The 21,103-nt window shown below is 39.6% G+C and overlaps 1 protein-coding gene across 7 annotated transcripts in view; it reads right to left on the minus strand.

Annotated features, from left to right (window-relative positions):
• WWOX (WW domain containing oxidoreductase) overlaps nucleotides 1-21,103 on the minus strand; it is a 791,253-nt gene that overhangs the window by 533,208 nt on the left and 236,942 nt on the right. For all 7 annotated transcript variants that reach the window (XM_023528567.1, XM_023528565.1, XM_023528568.1 and 4 more), the window contains exon 6: nucleotides 8,127-8,215. In XM_023528567.1, coding sequence (XP_023384335.1) covers nucleotides 8,127-8,215 — 89 coding nt within the window. The remainder of the gene's footprint in view (nucleotides 1-8,126; nucleotides 8,216-21,103) is intronic.

Genomic DNA, 21,103 nt, shown 5'->3' on the forward strand with positions numbered 1-21,103 from the left:
GGACAAATCTCCTTCAGAGGCAATGTGTCCTATATGATGCACTTCCCAAAAGAAGCAGTTCTTTCTGAATCTCCAAACTACTGTCTAAGCTGAGCTCAGTTGGAGAGCAAATTTTAGACTAAGTTCTAGACTCATTACCAACTAGCTAGTTTGACCTTGGTCACAGTTCTTAATCTCTATAGTCTTCGATCTCTTGATCTATGAAATATGCTTGAACCATAAGACACTGCCAATCTTCTACCATTTTTGACTTACTGAGTCCTTGTGAGGATAAAATGGGATAGCATATAAGAGCTTAGCTGTGCATGACACATAATAAATAGATGATAAATTTTAGAAGCTACTATCATTGTTATCATCATTAACTTGTTCCAAGTCCCAGTTAGGGCTTCAGTGTCTTCATCATTAAAACAGCACTCAGTTGTCACAGCTGACCTGTTTTCCCATATGGTGATAGTTCCAAAACTCACCACAGCATGCTGTTCTTCAAACTGCTATCTCTTTTATCAGTCTCTAAGTATTACAAAGTACTTTTTGCAAAGAATTAAAATTGACTATGTACACAACATTGGCTTCATATACTTATTCATATTGACTTGACCTAGTGTAACTCATTTTCTAAGAAAAAATAGCATGTATTTCTCATAGTAGACAGGATACTATTAAAATGAATTACATTTCAAGGGACAATGAGATCTGGTCCAAAGATGAGCAAACCACAACTACCAGTCCAAATCCCAAATCCAATCCAATTCCTGTTTTTACAAATAAAGCTTTATTGGAAAACGGCCATGTCCAGTCATTTATACTTTAGCAGAGGCTACTTTTGCATTACAATGGTCTCATTCAACACTCAGGATTCACTCAGTACAGGCTGAGTGGCTGCTAGAGACCCTCTGGCTCACAACGGCAAAGTATTTATATACTTTGAGCAAAGAGTCATATAAATATTTACTTGATGCTTTCAGAAAAACTTTGCTAAAGCTAAAGACCTAACATCGGCTTATGTATGTATTGGTGGGATGGTGAGTGTGCAAACAGGCAACCACAGAGTATTTACCCTCCAAAGCTGGGTTTTTATTCTTCTTGGAGAAGAAGTCTTTTTGTGTCTTTAATTAATATACATCACTTTGATTTTACAAAATATGATAGTGATGGCTGAACCTAGAATTCTGTTGGAAAATCAAAACTTAATTTGCAAATACCGTTGTGGTTATTTCTAACACATTTTCATGTAGTCAGTAGCAGTGATGACTTTTAATGATGGCAAAAAAATGTTCACTGAAATTTTTTTCTGACAAATTTAATTGCGATGTGGCCCCAAATTAACTTAATAATTTTTCTTCTCTACCAAAGATGTCTTTGAAGATCATGATCATGAAAAGTTATCAAAAAGTCCTTAAGCTTCATGACTATTGTACGAGAGAGATAAGGTGTAGAGAGAAGTGAGATGCAAATGGTTTAATCCTAATGTCTGGTCCAGTTCCTGGCACCATTGAAAGCACTGAATAAACAATAAAGTAAAGGGGGAAAAATTAAAAACAAATAGTAAAGGAGGGAAGAAGAAGGTATGTGGAGTACTTCGATATCCCAGAAGATATAAGTGCATTATTTTTGTATGTCCCACTGTACCTCACTTAGTCAAAGCAGGTTGCTCTCAAGGCAACTTTGATCACCTAGAAAAGTTGCCTAAAGCAAAGAGAAACAGATGTAGCAATGGCAAAGAAAATAATCTAGCCATTTACTCTGAAAGAGCACTGAGAATGAAGTATCCCTCAGGTCCATAGCTTCGACAACAAAGAACAAGAGGAAGAATACTCAGGAGAGTGATAAATGCTCTGTGACCCTCAGAGGAGCATCACTATAGTAACGATCATATCTGTTTGGTTCTAGTCATGCTTATAGACTGGGGCAACAGAAAGCTGATTTCCCCTCTTCTCTTGATTGCCAGCTCATTGCAAAGCTCATTCTTAGGCCCAATGTTTAATAATTGTGAAAGGCCTTATGAGATCCACTCTTCCTCTAAGATCACATCTTAATAGTTCACTTTTATCTCCCTTCTCTGTTTAACTATATTTGTTATTTCTATTTTATCACAATGTATGTATGTCTTCTTAAAATTTTCTCTAATCATTTGAGGATCAAGGTAAGAAATAAATACATGTTAATAACAGTCATAGGCACAGTGCACTTAGCTGTGTCTGGTTATTTCATGCATTACAGCTATTCTCCTCATCAACCCTAAAAGGTATATGTGATAATCTACTTTACATGGATCTGGAAAGTGAGGCTCAGAGATGCTAAAACTTTGCTCAAAGCCACACAGCTAGTAAGTAGTAGAGCTGGGATCTTAATCTAGTTCAGTTGATCTTAAAAACCTGCATTCTTTCCACTATACCATTAAAACACTATGGCCTTCAGGCAAATCCAGCCCATCACCTGTTTTGATAAATAATTGGAAAACAATTAATTGGAAAACTCATCCGTTTAAATATTGTTCATGTAGCTTTCATGTTACATATGCAGTGTTGAGTGGTTGCATCAGAGATCTTATGGCCTTAGAAGTCTAAAATACTTACTCTTTGGAACTTTACAAAGTTTGCTGACCCCTGCACTATACTGTACTACTTCGAATAAGTATTTTGTTTAAAAAAGAAGGACAGTATATAATCTATTTTAGAAATATTTTTAAAGAATTATATACAAAAGAGTTGATGCCTAAAGGGTTAATTTTCAGAAGACAAAAAATGTACTTGGAAGTGCTCTTTCCTAATATTTCTAGATATAGTAAATGGTTCACAATATGATTTTTCAATAACTTAAGACAGAAATATATGGATGGGAAAAAATTAACTTGTATACTTTTAAATTTTTTTCCTTAAAAAGTCATAATTAAGATCTAGATTTAGAGAGTTCATTATAGCTAAAATCTGCCTCTCTGTTTCTCTTTTCTTTTAGTTTTCATACTGTGTAGAAAAAGTAACATGATCCTCTGTCAGGCAAACCAGAAATGGATTTCTCATGTTGAGCAAAGAGTCATGCAGATATGTTGGCTAAAACATTATACTTAAAATTGAGCAGAGAAAAACAAAGATTAAGCTGTAATTCACACATTGGTCTTCAGGGTAATTTATCTCTCAAAATTTGGAATTTATTTACAATTTACAGCCCACACACTTCCACAGAAGGATTTTAAAAAGCAAAATTAGGAAAAGAATCCAAGAATATTATATCTGAGATTAGTAGATTCAAGTTCTGAAAGTAATTTAGTAAAAGAGAAAATAAATAATTTTGTTAAAAAATTTTTCTCCCTCAATGTTTAAAAAAGTAAAGAGGAAATAGAAAACTATTCTTTAAATCTTTCATTTCAAATATTATTATCCTATGTTATTTTTTAAGCGAAATAAAGCCTTATTTCTTTTTATGCCAGAGATAGAAAGTTGAGAAGAGAAAGTAGAAATCCATGATCAACAATGGAGTTCTAGAAACCTTTAGAAATGCATGTATAATGTTAATATGAACTTACTATCAATTTCAATTAACATCCATGATGAATCGAAGCCCTGGGTCAGTAATATGAGAGATGATTGATAAGCGGGATCAAAGCATGAGTTTCCTATATTATGTGCCATTAACAACTTTTAAAATTCCAGGATTGGAATCTAGGTATCCATTATTTCAAGAACATATGGAACTCAAACTGTAAAACATTATCTATCTGAAAAAGAAAAAATATTTATGGAGCTCCTACTTTTATTAGCTGTTAAACTGTCTCCGGCACTATTCAAAACGTGTGCTTCTTAGTAAACCAAGCAGCTAGAACTATGGATTAAAATATGTCAAAACACCACAAACAACATACTATTATTTCAGAGCCCATCACAGAAAATCTCAATATTTGGTCTGAATGATCACTATGGGTCTCAGCACTTCATACTCTGATGGATGCCTCTGCCGGCCAGGCAGTGTGGAGTCTGGCTGCTCTCCAGGATTGCATTTTAAACAAAAATATCCTTCAAAACTCAGTTTGGTTGAGACTTACCACAGGCTTTGGTTTGGAACTTTCCAGTAATGCCCGAAATAATTCGACCTGAGACACAGTGGCCGACCACCACCACCGCCAACTCCTGGGAGAGTTGTCTGGAAACCGGCTGGGCCTTCCTGGGCTGACCACCCAGAAGAGTGAGTGGAGAATAACACAATAAATGAATGAAAATGGGGGTGGGCAGACAGAGAGAGAGAGAGAGTGGGCACAGGAACGGGTTGGTCGGGGTATGCTGAGACTTCAGAAAACTAGCTCTAGCAACCAGGCACACACATCCTCTGCATGGAAGACTTCACCACCACCTACGGACTATTCTTGCCAAAAATTGAAATGGAAATTTGTTCAAGCTTCTAGAGTTAGCCATCATTTCACAGGAAACTTAGAAGACAACAGAACATATTAAATGACATCCCAGGGATGTAGTCACTGAAGCACACACAACAGAAAACTCTAGAGGACAACCTGGGCCCTTAAACAAATACATTGCAGTAATTTTTTTTTTTTTTAACAAAGGGAAAATACTGAAGGAAGCCCTATTAATTAAAATGTATTGACCTTATTTGAATCCTAATTTAAACAAACTGAGAGAGAATAGAAATATTTAGTTTTAAATGGTTTTAAGCCCCTAAATTTCTAAGTAACTTATTACTCAGCAATACATACCCACACAGAAATCCATACTGAAAAAATATGACTGAAGTGTGAGGCATAACAAAAAGAAGAGTCATTTGGATTCAGACAGAGCTGGATTCAAAATTTGGGTCCACCAACTGCCTTTAGCCAGCTAGGGAAAGTCATTTAGCCTCACTGTGAAAAGTTGGATGGAGCCTTTCAATTCATGAAATAGAGATAACAATGACTAATGCCTGGGGTTATTGTAAGAAATTGAAGACAGAATACATGTTTAAGTGCTAAGCACATTCCCTTGCCCAGAATAAACAAAATATTGATGAGAAACAATTATTTTGTGTAATCACATTAGCAGTGCTTGTTCTGAAATGACCTCCCTGCTACCCCTGAAGAAGGGGGACGGGGAAAGAGAGGGGAGGAAGAAGAAGAGGAAGAAGAGGAAGAGGAAGAAGTGGAGGAGGAGGAGAGGAGGAGGAGGAGGAGGAGGAGGAGGAGGAATCCCAAAGAGGCTGAATCTCTGTCTCCTCCTGGTGGAAAGCAGATGGAGGGTGACTCCATAGTGCAGTGAGCTGTGTCGTCCACTTGGTTTGCTTTTCGAATCTGTTTCTACCTTTTTCAGTCTCCAGCTACACAACATGCTGCCTACCCCAGTGTGGGGAAACACACTTGAGCTGGCACATGAACAGAGGGAATACACACAGGGATAGGCAACTGGGTGATACCTCCAGTGTGCTCATAGAGAAGTGTTAAAATGGAATATTACATGGGGAGCATCCACATGGAATTTAAATGTAGGGGTTTTTCCTCTTCTCCGTCCTCTAGCACAAAAAGAGACTGGCTCTAAACTGGCAGCCTTTCTGTCATTTATCATTATGTTTCACACACAAGGAAATTTTAATGTCTAAAGATGGGAGGTGATGATAAGAACAGAGCTACACATGTTTTTTTAGCAGCCCAGTCACCAGCACTTAAATTCACTTCTGACAGTTCTCAGAATCTAAAGACCCGTAAGTACTCAACTGTCATCTGCCTATCCAGGAGAAATTTCACTTTGGCAGTATTTCAAAAGTTGAAATCACTCGCTTTTTTATGCATATTTTTGCCACAATATTTCTTTAGAACATGTCAAGTATTGTATCTTCAAGAAACATATAGAGAAAGGTTTGTGGTACAGAATTTGCTAAAAGGAAAATCACCCTTGTTTCTGAACCTAAAAGTACAAAAATTCAGAGTCATTTGCCAAAATCTAAGATTAGGGCAAAATGGCTGATGGCTTTCTCCAAGAGTTTGAGCTTGGTGATTACAAAAGGCAGCTGAATTTGATGATTTCAGAACTACTTAATGGTTAAAAACTAATAGTCCTGTTAAGACTTGGAAGACAGTCCCAGCTATCGATAGCAAAAATGCTCACTTCAGTGTGGTCTGACGGAATCGGAGGAAGGAAAAAGAAGCAACACGTCTAAGGTCCTGCGAGGGCAGCGTGGTGTCAGGGAGAGTACAAAACAGTCAGAACTGGACAAAAATCCTTCATCCGCCACCAACCTGCCAAGTGACTTTGTGAAAGCCACCTACTTTCTCTGATCTTGGTTTCCACTGCATTTAAAACGAAAGACAGTGTAGCATGGTGGTCAAGTGGGGCCCTGGAATGGCGACCCACATGGTCAGCCCCTCTGCTTCCCAGATATGTGCCATCAGATAAAGAACACACCCTTTCTAGTCGCACTTCCTTCATCTGTACACTAGGGATAATAATAAATAACACCTACCCCAAAGGGTTGCCTTGAGATTTAAATCGGAAAATATATGCAAAGGTTTCTTAAGTGTGTGGACCATAATAAGCACTCAATAAATGAGCTGCCACTGCTGTTATTGTTACTGTTATTATTATTCCCTCCCAAACCACCACAAAAATATTAGGTTGAGGAGACAGCTCTTTGCAATAAAACGCTGCTTGCTGACAACTGAGATTATGGCTTGCTTGAAGTTAGCTGGGCTTCCAGTGGTCACCCATCTCTTCCCAGAGCCTAGAAGAGTGCTTGGGGCTTTAGACATACTCATTAAATGTGTGTTAAGCAAATGAACACATGGGTAAATGAATGATAAGTGAGCAAATGTCTTAAGAGCTACTGCTGTACCCTGACTGAGGGCTTCCTGAGAGCTCCTGCCAGGGATAGTAGCTAACACAGCCAATCACTGCAAAGAACACACATAGTAGGGCTCACCCAGCTCAGCGGGCTGGGGATGTTATCCAACTATTCCTAGGAACACACAGCCTGCACTTGAGGGGACGGTACACTCTCACTAAGGACTCTGACTCAGTGTGTCAACCTCAAGGACTCAGACCACTTGCTTGCTCCAGAAAGAGATTTAGAGAGCAGATTTCTTAACTGTCTAAAAGATCTGAGTGAGAAACTAAGGGGGACACAAGAAGAACAGGCTACTGGACAGCACTGAGAGGCTCAGATCTACATAGTACCATCTGCATATCTGGTTTAAGACATCTCTCCTTACATCCATCATCTGCATGCAGAACTATAAAACCAGTGGTCGTAACAGAGCCTAACCCAAAGACAGCTTGTCATTTATCAGTATTCCCCAAACTCAGTCACTCTGGTGCCACTTTTAAAACTCTCTTATCCTTGGCACCAACTGTACTATTATTAACTTAATCCTCATGTTTAAATCAATTCACTGAAAAAAAAAATTAAATAAAGTTATTTTTTAATGAAATTTAAACCACAGTTTCTCAGTATGTTAAATGAGAAAACAGTTATTGCTTGCCCTAAAAAATATGAGATAACTGTAAAAATAAACACTCAGAAACAAAATATTGTAATTAAAATGGAGCTGACCACCATAGCTTTCCTTAGTTTTGGGTTTGAGGCTGTTCGTGCTCTCTCGCTCCCCCCGCCCCGCTCTCCCTCTCTCCCCCACCCCTCCCCTCTCTCTCTGTTAGCGTGTGATGGCAGAAAGGCTTGCCAGCCCCTCGCTAAGGCGTCACATTCGTGAACCACGAAAAATCAACGCAGGTTTGCAAAACAGTGGAACCTTCTTCTCAGGCTCTGATTCTCAGCCCCCTTGCAGTACTGGACAGCTGAGATTTCTTGTTCCTGAATGCAATTAAAACGTTTTTTTTCCTCGATTCTGAGACTGCAAAAACGTCTATAATCAGGATGCGTCTTACAATCAGCTGGCTTTTATGAAGCACTTTAACTAGTGCTTTAATAGTGTCTTTTCTTTTTTATCTGGGAAGCTGTTATTAGATGGCTGACATATCTCATAATGAGAGTCAAGAAGATACGGTGCACCTTAACAGGGCCAATATAAATGAGCCTCCTGCTTGGACGCCAAGAGAACACAACAGCTTTGCGTTCTCCCAGTGGTGATCATCTGATAAAGACATTACAATAGCAAGATATTATGATCTATAACCCTACACTGGAACACTCACACATTCTTGGCCTTGAACGCTTGAGCAAAATGCTGCACGCTACGGAGCTGAGCGAGGTCCAGGGTCATTGCTTCTACCTTGGCTTTATGCTGGAATGAGAGAAAATAAAAAGAAATGATAAATAACAGCAAGTTTAGTTCATCGTATCAAGTTACAGTAAATGTGTTATGGAACATGTCGGAATTCCCCTGTTTAATATTAGACGCCCAGAGAGAATATAAATCATTGAAATGAATGGAAGAACAGGGCTTTTACTGCCAAGTTTAGGGAGGATGTGAGGCTGGGACTCTGCTAAAACTGCAGACTGGGGGTTGTGCTGCTTCACTCAGCACATAGAAGAGGCGCCTAAGGGTCTTCAGGCTCACTTATCTCCTCTCGATCTGCATCCTAAAGAACCAGAATGATAGGGGAACACCAGGACAAAGCCTGGCTTGTGCAAGAATTCAGTAGGCAACATTTTAATCTCAAAAGCTGCCATCCCAGTTCTGAAATGATTCCACAGAGACTGCATCAAAAATTAAAGGCAACTCATAGATAGAAAGTACAAAAGCAGGCAAGACTCATTTATACCGATGTACCCTGCCTGATCTAGATGCCCCTGCTTTAGTAACCCAGAAAACTCCACAGACACATGGGACACATTTGAATAACCATAATGATGCTAATAATGGCTACTGTCTATTCAGACTCTGCCATGGGCTAGGCATTTACATGCACCCTCTCATTTCACCCACACAATAACTGAGAGATGGGCTATATTTTCCCATTTTTTACAATGTGGCATCTTATAAGAGATCACAGAGGAGAGAAGTGGGGGTGGCAAGCATTGACTTCAAGTCATTCTGACACGAAAGCCCAAGTTCCCTCCAGCAGAGAAACTAGGAGGACTAGAGCAGTCGGGTTTTGAAGCAATCACATTTCACTGGACAGCCTCTTAGCACAATTTTGGAAAGATCAGGGTTGCCTTTCAGATTTGCCTTGTGTTTATAGGGCAGTGCCAGGCCACTGCCTATTCAGGTAAGAAGAGTCTCAAAAACACATGGTTAACTTATGAATCTTGTCTAGACTGTTATTGTGAAGTAAGGCTATGGAGATTAACATGATATCTCTAATGCTGTGAAGGGGGATGCAAATGGCACTGCTGAGAACATGCTCCACCTGAATTGCCTCATTTAGGGATAGACACAAACTGCTGGGATGCTTAGTGGATCTGTGGCAGTTTATCTTGGCCGCTGAGGTCCTAAGCTCTAACCCAAGTCCTAAGCTTTGAGCGACAAACATCAGGCCGAGGCAGCCTACTGACTTTGGGCCATCTAACATTTCTGAGCCTCGGTTTCCTCATTTTTAAAAGGTGAATAGTAATGATCTACTCACAATATTTTGAGGATAAGTATAAAGCAACTAACATCCTGTCTGGAAGAGAGAAGGTATTTAGTAAATTTAAATAGAAAGATAAAATGTCAACTGTGCCACATTCTTTCCCTCATGCCACCCACAGTCAATGGTAGCTTGCTTGGGTAGACTAACATTCAGCATGATGGATGACATGCTGTTCATGACATCCACGGGTCATCCCTGAAGACCACAGCAGACCAGATCTCTGTTAGATCCTGAATGATCCAGGACATGTCTACTAACAGAGTCCGGTTTTAGGAAAAGGGGGTAGAAAGTGATTACATGACTTCCCCAAATCCTACAGCATATTAGTGACAAAGGCAAGTTGATCAGTGTAGGTTCATATTCCTCAGATAAAAGTGGCAGATGCACAAACGTGCAGATTTTGGAAAGAGGAGGAGAAGCATTTAACCTGGCCCAGGAAATGAGGAAAGTGGCAACACAGGGGTTTTGTTAGAATTTCTGAAGATCGGGGAGTCCTGGAGCTGGAGGATCCACAGTGAGGCAAGGCCATGCCCCTCATCCTACAGAGCAGGAAATCGCTGCCAGGAGACGTGAAGCTGCACCCTGCATAGACAGCCTGGGCTTCCAGATAAAGAGCAAAACCCTAGATGCTCTCTGTCTGAATAACCGATGTTTATCTGACAGTTAGAATCTAGTCGGAGTGTAAAGTCTGTCAAAGGCTAACCTATTTCCCTAGGAGATTCTTATTCCTCATTAACGCTCAAATACCTGATTTGGCATTCAGAGCTGGCAGTTAAGGTGGCCTTTCCCCCTCATCCTACCTGCTCTAGCCCCAGCCTCACTTCACTTGGAGCATGACACTCACTGCCATACACAGAATCTTATAGAACTTTGAATGCAGCACAGGAGGAAAGTCAAATATTCATTCTGTTGGGGAAGGGGTGGTAAAGACATTGTTCCTCTCAGCCAAGCCCCCTATAAAAACCCTATAAGATATTATAAAAATGCATATACATATTTCCCCCATAAAACAGAAAGAGCATTCCCAGATGGTGACCCTAAAGCAATTTTCCAATGAAAATGATGGCACAGCCAAGTGGGCCTTTGCACTCTTCTATAAGTACAATTTACAGTGGGTAAGTTGTCTTTCGGTCCTCCCCCTTCACTTTAAAACAAAGCACAGAGCTGCCACTACCAATAAGAACAAAATCAGAACATACACATCCAGGGGGAACAAGGGGTCACAAGCCATCAAGTAGTTCAACAGACGAATCCACAGGCTGTGGGTTACTAGGCTCCTGGGGACAGTGATTCAAGTCCACACACTATTACTCAGGTAATTCTCCTGCCCTTGGTATCAGGTTTCTGTTGCTACGACTGACCCTGAGAAGTGCAGTGAAACTGTGCAATACAGTAAACCCAGTGAAGGGAAAACATAGCTTTTAGCATTGGGGGGAGGGTGTGTGTGTGTGTGTGTGTGTGTGTGTGTGTGTGTGTGTGCACGCGCGCGCGCGTGCATGTACGTATGTGCATTGTGGGGTTTGCTCTTATGATTACCTAAGAAACTCAGCAACATTATAGAAATATTCATTGCGGGACATGCTCTAAGTGAGCATGCAGTGGCTGATGGATCCCATTTTTGAGGGATAAACTGCTGATTGCTAAGTGAAGACAAGAGAGTCAGTCTGTTAATATGAGCTGCCAAGTCTGGCCTTGAATCTGAGGCTGATCACATTTCACTTTCTTGGTTTAACTCATGAAGTTTTTGTTGTTGGTGTTAACTTTCGTTTGGGACTAATTATAGACTCATGCGAAGTAGTACCCAAGAGTTCCCATGTTCCTACCTCCCAGCATCCCCCAATGGTGACATCGTACCCATGAATTTATGCACATTATCACAACCATTACATCGACACTGGTACAGTGTGATTTATTATACCTCAGGCAATACCTGGATTTCACCACTTTTGGATGCACTTCTTTTCTTCATTTGTATATCTTTGTACATAATTCTATGACATTTTATCACACATATAAATTCATATAACCTTCACTGCATTCAAGATACAGGAATGTTCCATCACCATTAAGGAATCAGCGAATTTTTTATTAAGAGGTGTTAGAATTAGCACATGCCGTCTGGAACATGAAAAGTTTAGGCCTTGTTTTGCAGGAGTCTGCTCTCCAGATTGGCAAAAAAACAAACAAACAAACAAACAAAAACACATATACAAAGTCCCAGCTTAAAGTCTTGTTATAGCTTGGACTGGCCAACAAGATATGATCCAGATTCCTTAGCATGACTCACACAAGAGCCTCTGTATCAATCAGGATATGCTTCGATAAGGAACAGCCCCCCAAAACCTCCATGTCTTAATACAATCAATGATTCTTAGTCTCTCACATTTCATACCCATCCCAGGTCGCTGGGGCTATGTTCATCACGGGAAGACAGGGGCCCAGGCAGATGGAACCTCCACTTTCTATTACATCACCAGCCTCTACAGTGTAGGGAAAGGAATGTGGCAAATTGCACATGGGATCTCAAAGGCTTCCACCCAGCACTGACAGAAGTTGCTTCTGCTCACAATGCATTGGCAAAGCAAGTCATGTAGCTGGCTGTGCTTAGTTTCAAAAAGGTGCAACCTCCACGTATCCAGAAAAAAGAAAAATGGAAATATATAATGAAGAATAGTAACAACTAACACAAAGTCCATGACTTGGTCCTGTCTGTCTCTCCAGGATTATTTCAGGTCATTTCTTACTTTGCACTTACATTAGCTACAGAAGAACTTTTAAAAGATAGGTGAATATAGACCAAAAAAAGCATCTACAATACCATCACCCTGCAAAAAATTGTTAGCTTTCTGTGTGTCCCTCTTTCTTCATTTCCTATCTATTCATCCATCCGTCTGTCCGTCCACCCATCCATCCATCCATCCATCCATCCATCCATCCATCCATCCAACAATCCACTTAATTTTGTTTAACAAAAAGAACGTCGTACTAAGGATTCTGAATCTTAAAATGCTATCTAATGCCTCTCTCTCAACCCTACCCTAAATCCTCATTCTTTTCTCTAATCATGGCAGTACACAAGCTTACCATTCACGCAAAATAGGAATGTAAATTTATTTGAAATTATGTATACAGATGCTATTACCCATCATTTTAAAACAGAACTGCACAGGTGGTATCCTACGCATGAAACATCAGGCAACTTCTAAGTAGCTGAGAAGCCCACCTGCTTCTGAAACCCCAGGCTCAGAGTAATTAAGTAACCTACATACTCTTCTTCCATTTTCCTGGGATCCAGGGACACTAGCTGGTGGCACAGTTCACTGACACCCTCAATAGACCAAGTTGGTCTATTCTTTATTAAGTTCCAAAATCTGTCTCAGTGATTCAAAGGTCTATAAATGCAGAATCAAAGAGGTTGCTTGCTATTGTGCAAGAGGGATTTCTCATGCCATTTTATGACTATGAATTAACCAAGTGTGACTCAGATATGATACTGCCTGAAACCAAAGGAACCATATGGGGATTGTGCAGTATTTAAACGAAGAAGTAGAAAGATGTTGTCATCCACAGCAGAAGACAGCAAAGCCAGGCAGACCTGGAACCATAGCGCAGTGTGACCACTGCATTGTGACTTAAAGGAAGCCTCAGATGCCTTATTTGAAAATGGGCTTTTCCCTTGCATGGTGAGATAAAGATTAGATATGATGTATATAAGGTATGGGGCACAGAAATAATAACTATAACCATTATTATTTGGAAGGCCACTGCTAAAATGTGATGGCTATTATTTTTCCATAATAAAGCATGTTGGTAATCGTGATCTCCCTTTATTTCATAAAATTAATGTAAGTAGTTCAGAGTAAGTTTGAATAGCAACTCTGTGATGGAAGATGACATGTGACACAAGAGGAGGAGAAGGAGGCTCACTGAATCTCTTTGAGACTATGTTCCCAAGTTCGGTGAGTGTTTTAAACCTTAAAAAAAAAAAAAAAAAGGGGGGTGTTCGTTAAAACCATGGACTCGAGCTGGACTGCCTGGGTCTGAATCCCAGTTCCAGCGCTTACCAGCTGGGCAAGTTACGTCTCCTTCTTGTATAAGGAAATGAGGTAATATATATGTAAGGCACTTGAAACAGTGCCTGGCATCTAATGAGGAGACTATACTGGGTACCGGTGACTATCACTATTGTGTGTGTCTTTTCTTGTTGTGTTTACCTTTGTCATCACCATAATCGTCATCATCATCATACGCACCAAATTGTGTCACTCTTCACTGATAAAGAAGAGTGGGGCCTGACTGGCCAACGGGAGCAATCTCAGAACGTGGGCCACGTGAGTCCTTGTCACACAGCACCCTCTATCCCGACAGCAACCCCACAGAAGCAGCCACCCACCGCACAGACAGAGAAATTAAAGTGCAGAAAGCTATTGTACAACTTCACCCATACAAGAACTGGCAGAGCCATGACTCACACCAAACCTTGATTTGACTCATGATCCCATATTCCACAGTGCCCATACAACCCACCCGTCCTCTCACCCATCAAACCTTCTTGCCTCTTAGAGGCCCTCACAGCAAGGCCAACCCTGGGGGAAACCACCAGATCTGGAACGGTCTCACACAGAGGCAGCATGCTGTCCTGCTCAACAATAAGAGACACAACATTAAAAAAAGTGAATTCATTCATTTATTCATTCATTCACTGCCTCTGAAGGTCAATGCATATTCCACTGATTCTAATACCTTCATTTCTTTTCTTTATTCCCCCCATCATTGCCACAGATGAGAGAGAATATTTCACGCCCATAATCTGCTTATCAGCAATAGAAGAACAAAATAAAGGTAATATCTCACGGTAGTAGGCCTTTATAAAGCTGTATAAGAATAATTCAAGTGACCAAGTCTATTTAAAAAACTAAGCCTATTTATTGCTTAAAAATCATTAGCTATGAATTGCCTGTGAATTAATTAATTAGTTTTCTCTACTATCTGAGTTTTCTCTGTAATAAACCCAAAGTATTTGGTCTGGGAACCAAGCTGTTGGATACTTTGGGACATGCGTGGTGAAATCAAGTTGGTCTATTTCAAAATATGCTGATCTTGTACATGAGACTTGCTTCCTTCACTCAGCTTGACCGCTTTCAACACAGTCCTAGTCCAGCAACGGGGGCGATTTGCTGTGTTGAAAGCACCATGTCTGGGTTGGTCGAAAAGAGGAGCACCTGGTACACTTGTTGGAGGTGAAAGAATAAAGAAATCCAGATGCACTGAAGGGGCGAAGGGAGCCCGGCCTCCGCTACACCCAGAGCAAGTTCCCTTTCAGCTGTGGGGGATTAGCTAGTGTGTATTCTCACTTGAAAGCGCCAAGCTATATGGAATTGAGGGGTGCATGCCTCCCCATCTCTTACACTTACAGAAGAGTTCATTTCTGGGTTTCCCTAAAGAAAGGCTCTCATTTACGTACATTTATTGATAATAAAAGCTGAAAAAAATAATGAGCACCTATGATATGCAAGGTGTTTTTTCTTTTAGTTAATAGCAGTATGAAAATTTTTTTGAAGTATATAGCATGCCCCCCATCTTACACATTAGAAAGCAGAGGCTGATAGAGTTTAAAGAGGCACAGTCAGGAAGACAGAGACCTAGGTTTCTAATCAAGTTGTGGCCGGTTCCAAAGCTCACTTCTTAACTGAAATAGCTCCCTGTGCTGAACCTTTGTCGTTACATTCTTCACCACGTAGCACCAAGAAGCTATAAAAAAATTAACATCACCTATATATTCTTATTTGTGTCTATTTTATATTATATTTATTTTATACATTTAGAATTTACAAGAGAAGCCTATCCCTGAAAGAGAAAATGTAACCAGGGCAATAATCTACATTCAGAGCTTATTGCTAATGGCATCCTGCAAATTCTAATCCAATGGGCCTTAATTGAATTATGCTGATGTCTCTCACCCTTCCACTTTACATACTCTCAGTCTTAATTTTATGTTCTGAAACCTTAAATAGGAGTTGTCACATTTACAACAGCAAGAGACACTGGCGCTGAGCATATTATTGACATGACTTTATTCACTGAACTACAATACAGACCTAACTAAACTGGTTTAATAATTCATCAATATCCTATGTGGGACTTCATAACACTAATCTCCCCAGCATTATTTAAGTGATGTTAATGGTGGCAGTGGATGGCCACATCTTCGCTGGGAAATATAGCAGTAAATAAATACTTGCATCTACTTTTAGCTCCTGTACCTCTCAACTGAACAACCCAAACCAGCAACATGAGCAAGTCTGATGGGAAGTCTGGTCCAATCAAGTTTGGCCAAGTCTAAAGTTGAAATAGATGCACCGATAAATGCTCTTTCTGATAGAGCATTCAAGGAAAAAGGAGAGTTTGAGAGTCTCTTCTATGGCTCTACACACTTATCAGTCTCTATGCCAATAAGCATTTAACAAGAAAAACACTCTTGGAGAAGATTCCACATTTTGAAATAGCAAACACAACCAAAAATAATTCTTGGCAAAGTTCTGGATTTTTCTTAGAGCCTTGAAGGATAGGGGCTGAGGTTGTCATTCCTGACTTTCAGATCAACAATCAAGCATCGACCTTCACTCCTGGCCCCCCACAAGCACCCCCCAACTCTGTTGCCCTCCAAAATACACAAACAGCACTAATAAGAAAATCATGACAACTCTTTCTTCATTATATGCAGGTCAAAATTTTTGCCTTGTGTTTTAGAACTCAATTTATAAAATAACTGTATCAATATCTATAGGTAATTGTAAGGCTGATTCAAAGAGAAATTGCACTGGATAACAGCTTATTTAATTTGGTATATGAGCTATGTGCCACGTAAAGCAAAACTATTAAAAATGCTTAGACAGTAATTGGCAATATTTTGCACTCTGGATAAAAAATGCTTATCTTGCCAGAAACTAACAAGAGAGTGAAAAAATATTCTAAAACCTTCCAATTTTCCTCTTTGCAGCTTAAGAACAGTTTAAGGAAGGACAGCGAATGGCACAGGAGTTTGGCAGTCAACATGATTGTGCATTTATGCCTTGCTGTTGAAGAAAGAGCCTTTTTTTCATAGTGAATTTTTCATTCTAATGTAAGTGATGATTTACGTTAACTATAGGTAAAGCATGGTTACATTTTCCTGAAGGATTGCAGGCAAGTAAAGAGTAGTACAATAAGTTGAAGCGTAAAAGCTTTCTCTGTCATAATATTTATTATAATGGCATATAAAATAGCTGAAATAAATAATAGATGACTAAAGGTAAATTCATATGATAAAGAATCCTTCAACAGACACCATTACTTTTGACTGCTCTAGTTTTATACACAGTTGAAGACTCTTAATAAACAGGCCCTATATCTTATGTAAGTACTAGAAACATCAAAGATGTGCTTAAAAAGCAACATACTGGACATCAGCTAATTTACTGTATAATTATATTTTAACAGGAAAGGTCTATATATTTTGAATATTTAATAGCTGTGTTCTTAATGAAACTTGTTAAGCATTGGAACCTCCTGCTCTAGAGAAGTCATGGATAAAAGAAAAATCAGTGCCCCCCTCTCCTAAATTCAGAAAGAGGTAGTATACATATCAAAACATGGAGATCTGAGGCCTGTTGATTATCCGGTGACAGGTCAACAGTGGTTAGTTAAATTGAATAGAAAGAGAAAAACAAGATTTGTCTGCTCTGGTCTGGAGGATTCTGAATTCCCCACAAAGGACTCGTAAAGTTTTCTCATCCCTCAGATGGAGGGAGATATTTTCATTACAGCCCTCAGAATGGAGAAAAACACACAAGAATAGGCTGGTGCCAGGAGATTCTCTCAGGGGCTGTCAACCAGGGGCATAAATCTGGCAATGTCTGGAGACATTTCTGGTCCCCGCAACTTGTTGGAGGGGTGTAGTGACATTGAATGGGTAGAGGCTAGAAATGCTGCTAAACATCTTGCACAGAGCTCCCTACAACTGGCCCCAAATGTCAGCAGTGCCGAGGCTGCCTGTGTGAGTTTGGTGAGAGGAACTCTGATTCACCCTAAGCGTTCTTCATCTATTTAAATTTATCTTTAGTTGTAAAAATAAAACTGGCTCATTGAAGAAAGTACATATAATGCAGAAGTGAATAATGTAAAAATGAAAACATCTCCCAAATCCCACTACCCCAAGATAAACATAGTGATAGTGCACATCCTTCCAGAATATATTTTCTGCACATATAAAAACACTGTGCAACAATGTTTTCCTACAAACATAGTATCATAGCTCGAGTGTTATTTTACAATCTGGCTATTCCCAATTAACATAATTGAATATATCTATACAGCATTCTACTCCCATTTATTTCAACCTATACATTTAGCCCATTGTAGGGGTATTTGATCACTTATTAAAACCTGATCCTCTTTGGCGGGCTCAACTCTCCACATCCTTCACTAGCTTTGTGAACTTTCTAGTTAAATTCTTGATGCCTGATTTTCCTTATCTGTAAAAACAGAAATAATAAAAAAAAATCACTATGAGAATTCAATGAGATAATCTCCATGGAAAGCACCTTAAAGAGATATTCTGTGTCAACTATTGTTCTTCTTGTAATTAATATTATTTTACATAGTTCCCGGTTTAGTTACTGAATGCAATACTCCAATATTTATACTTTGTAATACATGTTTTGTTTTTTCTTTTTCCTATAGGACAAAGTCCTAGAAGTAGAATTGCTAGGTCAAGAGATATCTATATTTTAAATTTTGATAGATTTTTGCTGGGTGTCCTCCAAAAAGGTTATAGCAATTTCCATTCTCAAGAACACTGCAGGAGACTATGAAAGAAAACCAAAACAACCAATAATTCACATTGACATTTATAGTAAATTAAAACGCATAGTTTTATATCTCTGTCTCTAATACCTGGTACACAGTGAATGGCACAGAGTAGGTTTTCAAGACACGATCTACTTCAGAAAATGAATGAATGAATATATAGCACACCACCAAACTTGGGAGAAATTCATAGGTAGAAATGAAAATAGGCTAGTGATTTCGGCAAAGATTTTTCTATAAGCCATTTGTGAAGGCAGGAATTTCTCCTTGGTGCTTCAGGCTGGTTGATCGAGTGACTCGCTCTCAAAAGTCGGCCACACTGAGTGATGATGGATATGCAAAGCCACACTGAGTTTGGTATGCAAAGCATGCAGTAAACATGTAATAGTATCATCACATTTAATGAGTGACCACAACAGTTATTTTTAATTATGGATGAATCCAAAGAGAGAAATCTTCCAAAAGTTTTACAGAAGCAAGGTAGGATATTCAACACATAAACTAGAAAAGATTTTTAGAAATGCATCAGAGAGAAATGAGGTTTACTGCTTAAAATGGCAATTGCCTGAGCAGCCTCTTATGTGTTCCAACCAAAACACTCGTAAAGGCAGAAAATGATGAGAATTCAATACAACACACACATATATGCGTGCGTGCTCATACACATACACATACACACACACACACACACACACACACACACACACACACGGAGTCATAGTCAAGTTATCCCTATATTTTGTGCATTCTTTATATTAGCACAGGACCAAATAAGTTACACTTAAAAAGAAATTAGAGAAGGCTATGGAACAGTGGCAAGGAAACTTTTTTATAGGAGATTCATTTATCCATGAAATCATGCATGGTCCAGTTCTGTTGAGTAAATGATAGAGGCATTAAATAACTTTATATTTTGTAAAATAAATTTTCGATATGTATATAAAATTTTCAAGAGTAACTACAAAAAGAAGGAAGGAAAGGAGGAAGGAAAGAAGGATGGAAGGGAGGGAGGGAGGGAGGAAGGAAGGAAACCCTTACCTTCCAAAGCAGCGGTAGAGAAAAATTAAAAAAAAAAAAGAAAAGATGCATGAAGTGCATGGGATATAAAAAAGCTGGATCGATCTAAAATAATGTCTAAAAAGAATTAAAAATGATAATAAAAACTCTTGGTAGAGAAGAAACACAAAATGAAAAAGAGAAATTAGTACAAATTATCCATAATCACAAGAAATAGAAATGGACTTAACTTCACACATTAAAAGGCAGAAACCAACAGACTAGATCTTAAAAATTACTTCTATGTTGTATAAAAAGATACACTGTGGATAGAGAGAACTAGCATCTCTCAGATTAGTTCTCCCCTTTCCACAATATGGGACTATGCTGTGAAGAGACTGACCAGCCAAGAACCACATTTCCCAGGCTGCACTGAAGTGAGCATCTAGGTTTCCACCAGTGGCCTTTGAGTGGAAGAATGTGTAACTCCTGGTCTATTCCTCATATGAACTGGGTTCTCCATATTCTGTTTCTCCTTCCATTAGATGAATGCAGATTATAATGAGTTCCTAGGGAACAGTGGGGCCACCAAACAAAAGAAGCTTAGATACTTTATTCACCAAAAGAAAAACAGCCACCTGTCAATCAGAGATGCCCATGTGGATCTGTGTCATACACTGAAACTCATTTGGTAAAACTGTTCTCTGTCATAATGTGAAAGGCAGATCTAGTACCTATAGAGCTGAAGCCCAAGAGAAGAGCAAGAATGTCAGGGCTTGGTGGCTGCTCCATGCTGCTTTTACCAAGACATTACACAAAAAAGATGTTCCCAGGGAAGAACTGTCCAGTTTCTAAGCAGAAATAGAAGCTGGAATATTACACCATGGAAAAGTCCAAACAGTATAAAGTAAGCCTGGAAAAGTCTTTAAGAGACAATACTGCATTATGACTTTTGAATTAATTCAAAATAATTCAGCCCAGTAGCATGGATCAGATCGATGATACTCCTTTTCCACCTAAGCCCATTATTCCAGATAGCTTTATGGTAGTAATTGGGAGAGGGAGGGAGAAAGGGTGGGGGAGACGGAGAGGGAGAGGAATTCAGGGAGAGGAAAAAAATAAAAACAAGAGTTGGATAAGCCTGTAAGGTTTCCAGGACTTGTCTGACAGCTTAACCAGGGCTGCTTTAGGACTGAAGTCCGAACAGGTGCTAAGGAAAGGGGAATCCTTGAGGAAGGGAAGACTGAGTCCAACACTTGCAGGCAGATTTAACAGGATGTCCAGTCCTCTCTGCGCAAGAAGCCTGCTGGTTTGGGCATCAGCTCATGGCCATATTCATGCCTTGATCACTCTGTGATCTCCTCTCTTATGGCCAAACGGGCTGGATGAAAGCCAGCTAAGGTACAGACTGCATGTTTTCAGAATGGTATCTCAGACAGCATTAGAGTGGGAGGGGGAGCACGGGGGCCACCACCTTATAAATGTCCATTAGAAGCCACTTTGGAATGGCATGCATGTTAAAGCAGCTTGGCCTTAGTGCACACTCTCCCTGCCTCTTCAATATTTATAAATAGCATCTTCCCTTCTCCCTTTAATTTGATGATACAAATGTTCTCTATAGGCAGAGCTTCTGCTGCCTGCAGTGTGATAGGATGGCCCAGAGCTTTCACCTCTGTAAAAGGAGGCCCAGGTACATTTGGTACTTTTTCCTACAGGAGAGCACTGACTTTATCAGTCAGCACTCCTCTCTGGAT

This window comes from Pteropus vampyrus, unplaced genomic scaffold (genome assembly GCF_000151845.1).
Source record: "Pteropus vampyrus isolate Shadow unplaced genomic scaffold, Pvam_2.0 Scaffold29, whole genome shotgun sequence".
Taxonomy (NCBI): Eukaryota; Metazoa; Chordata; class Mammalia; order Chiroptera; family Pteropodidae; genus Pteropus; species Pteropus vampyrus.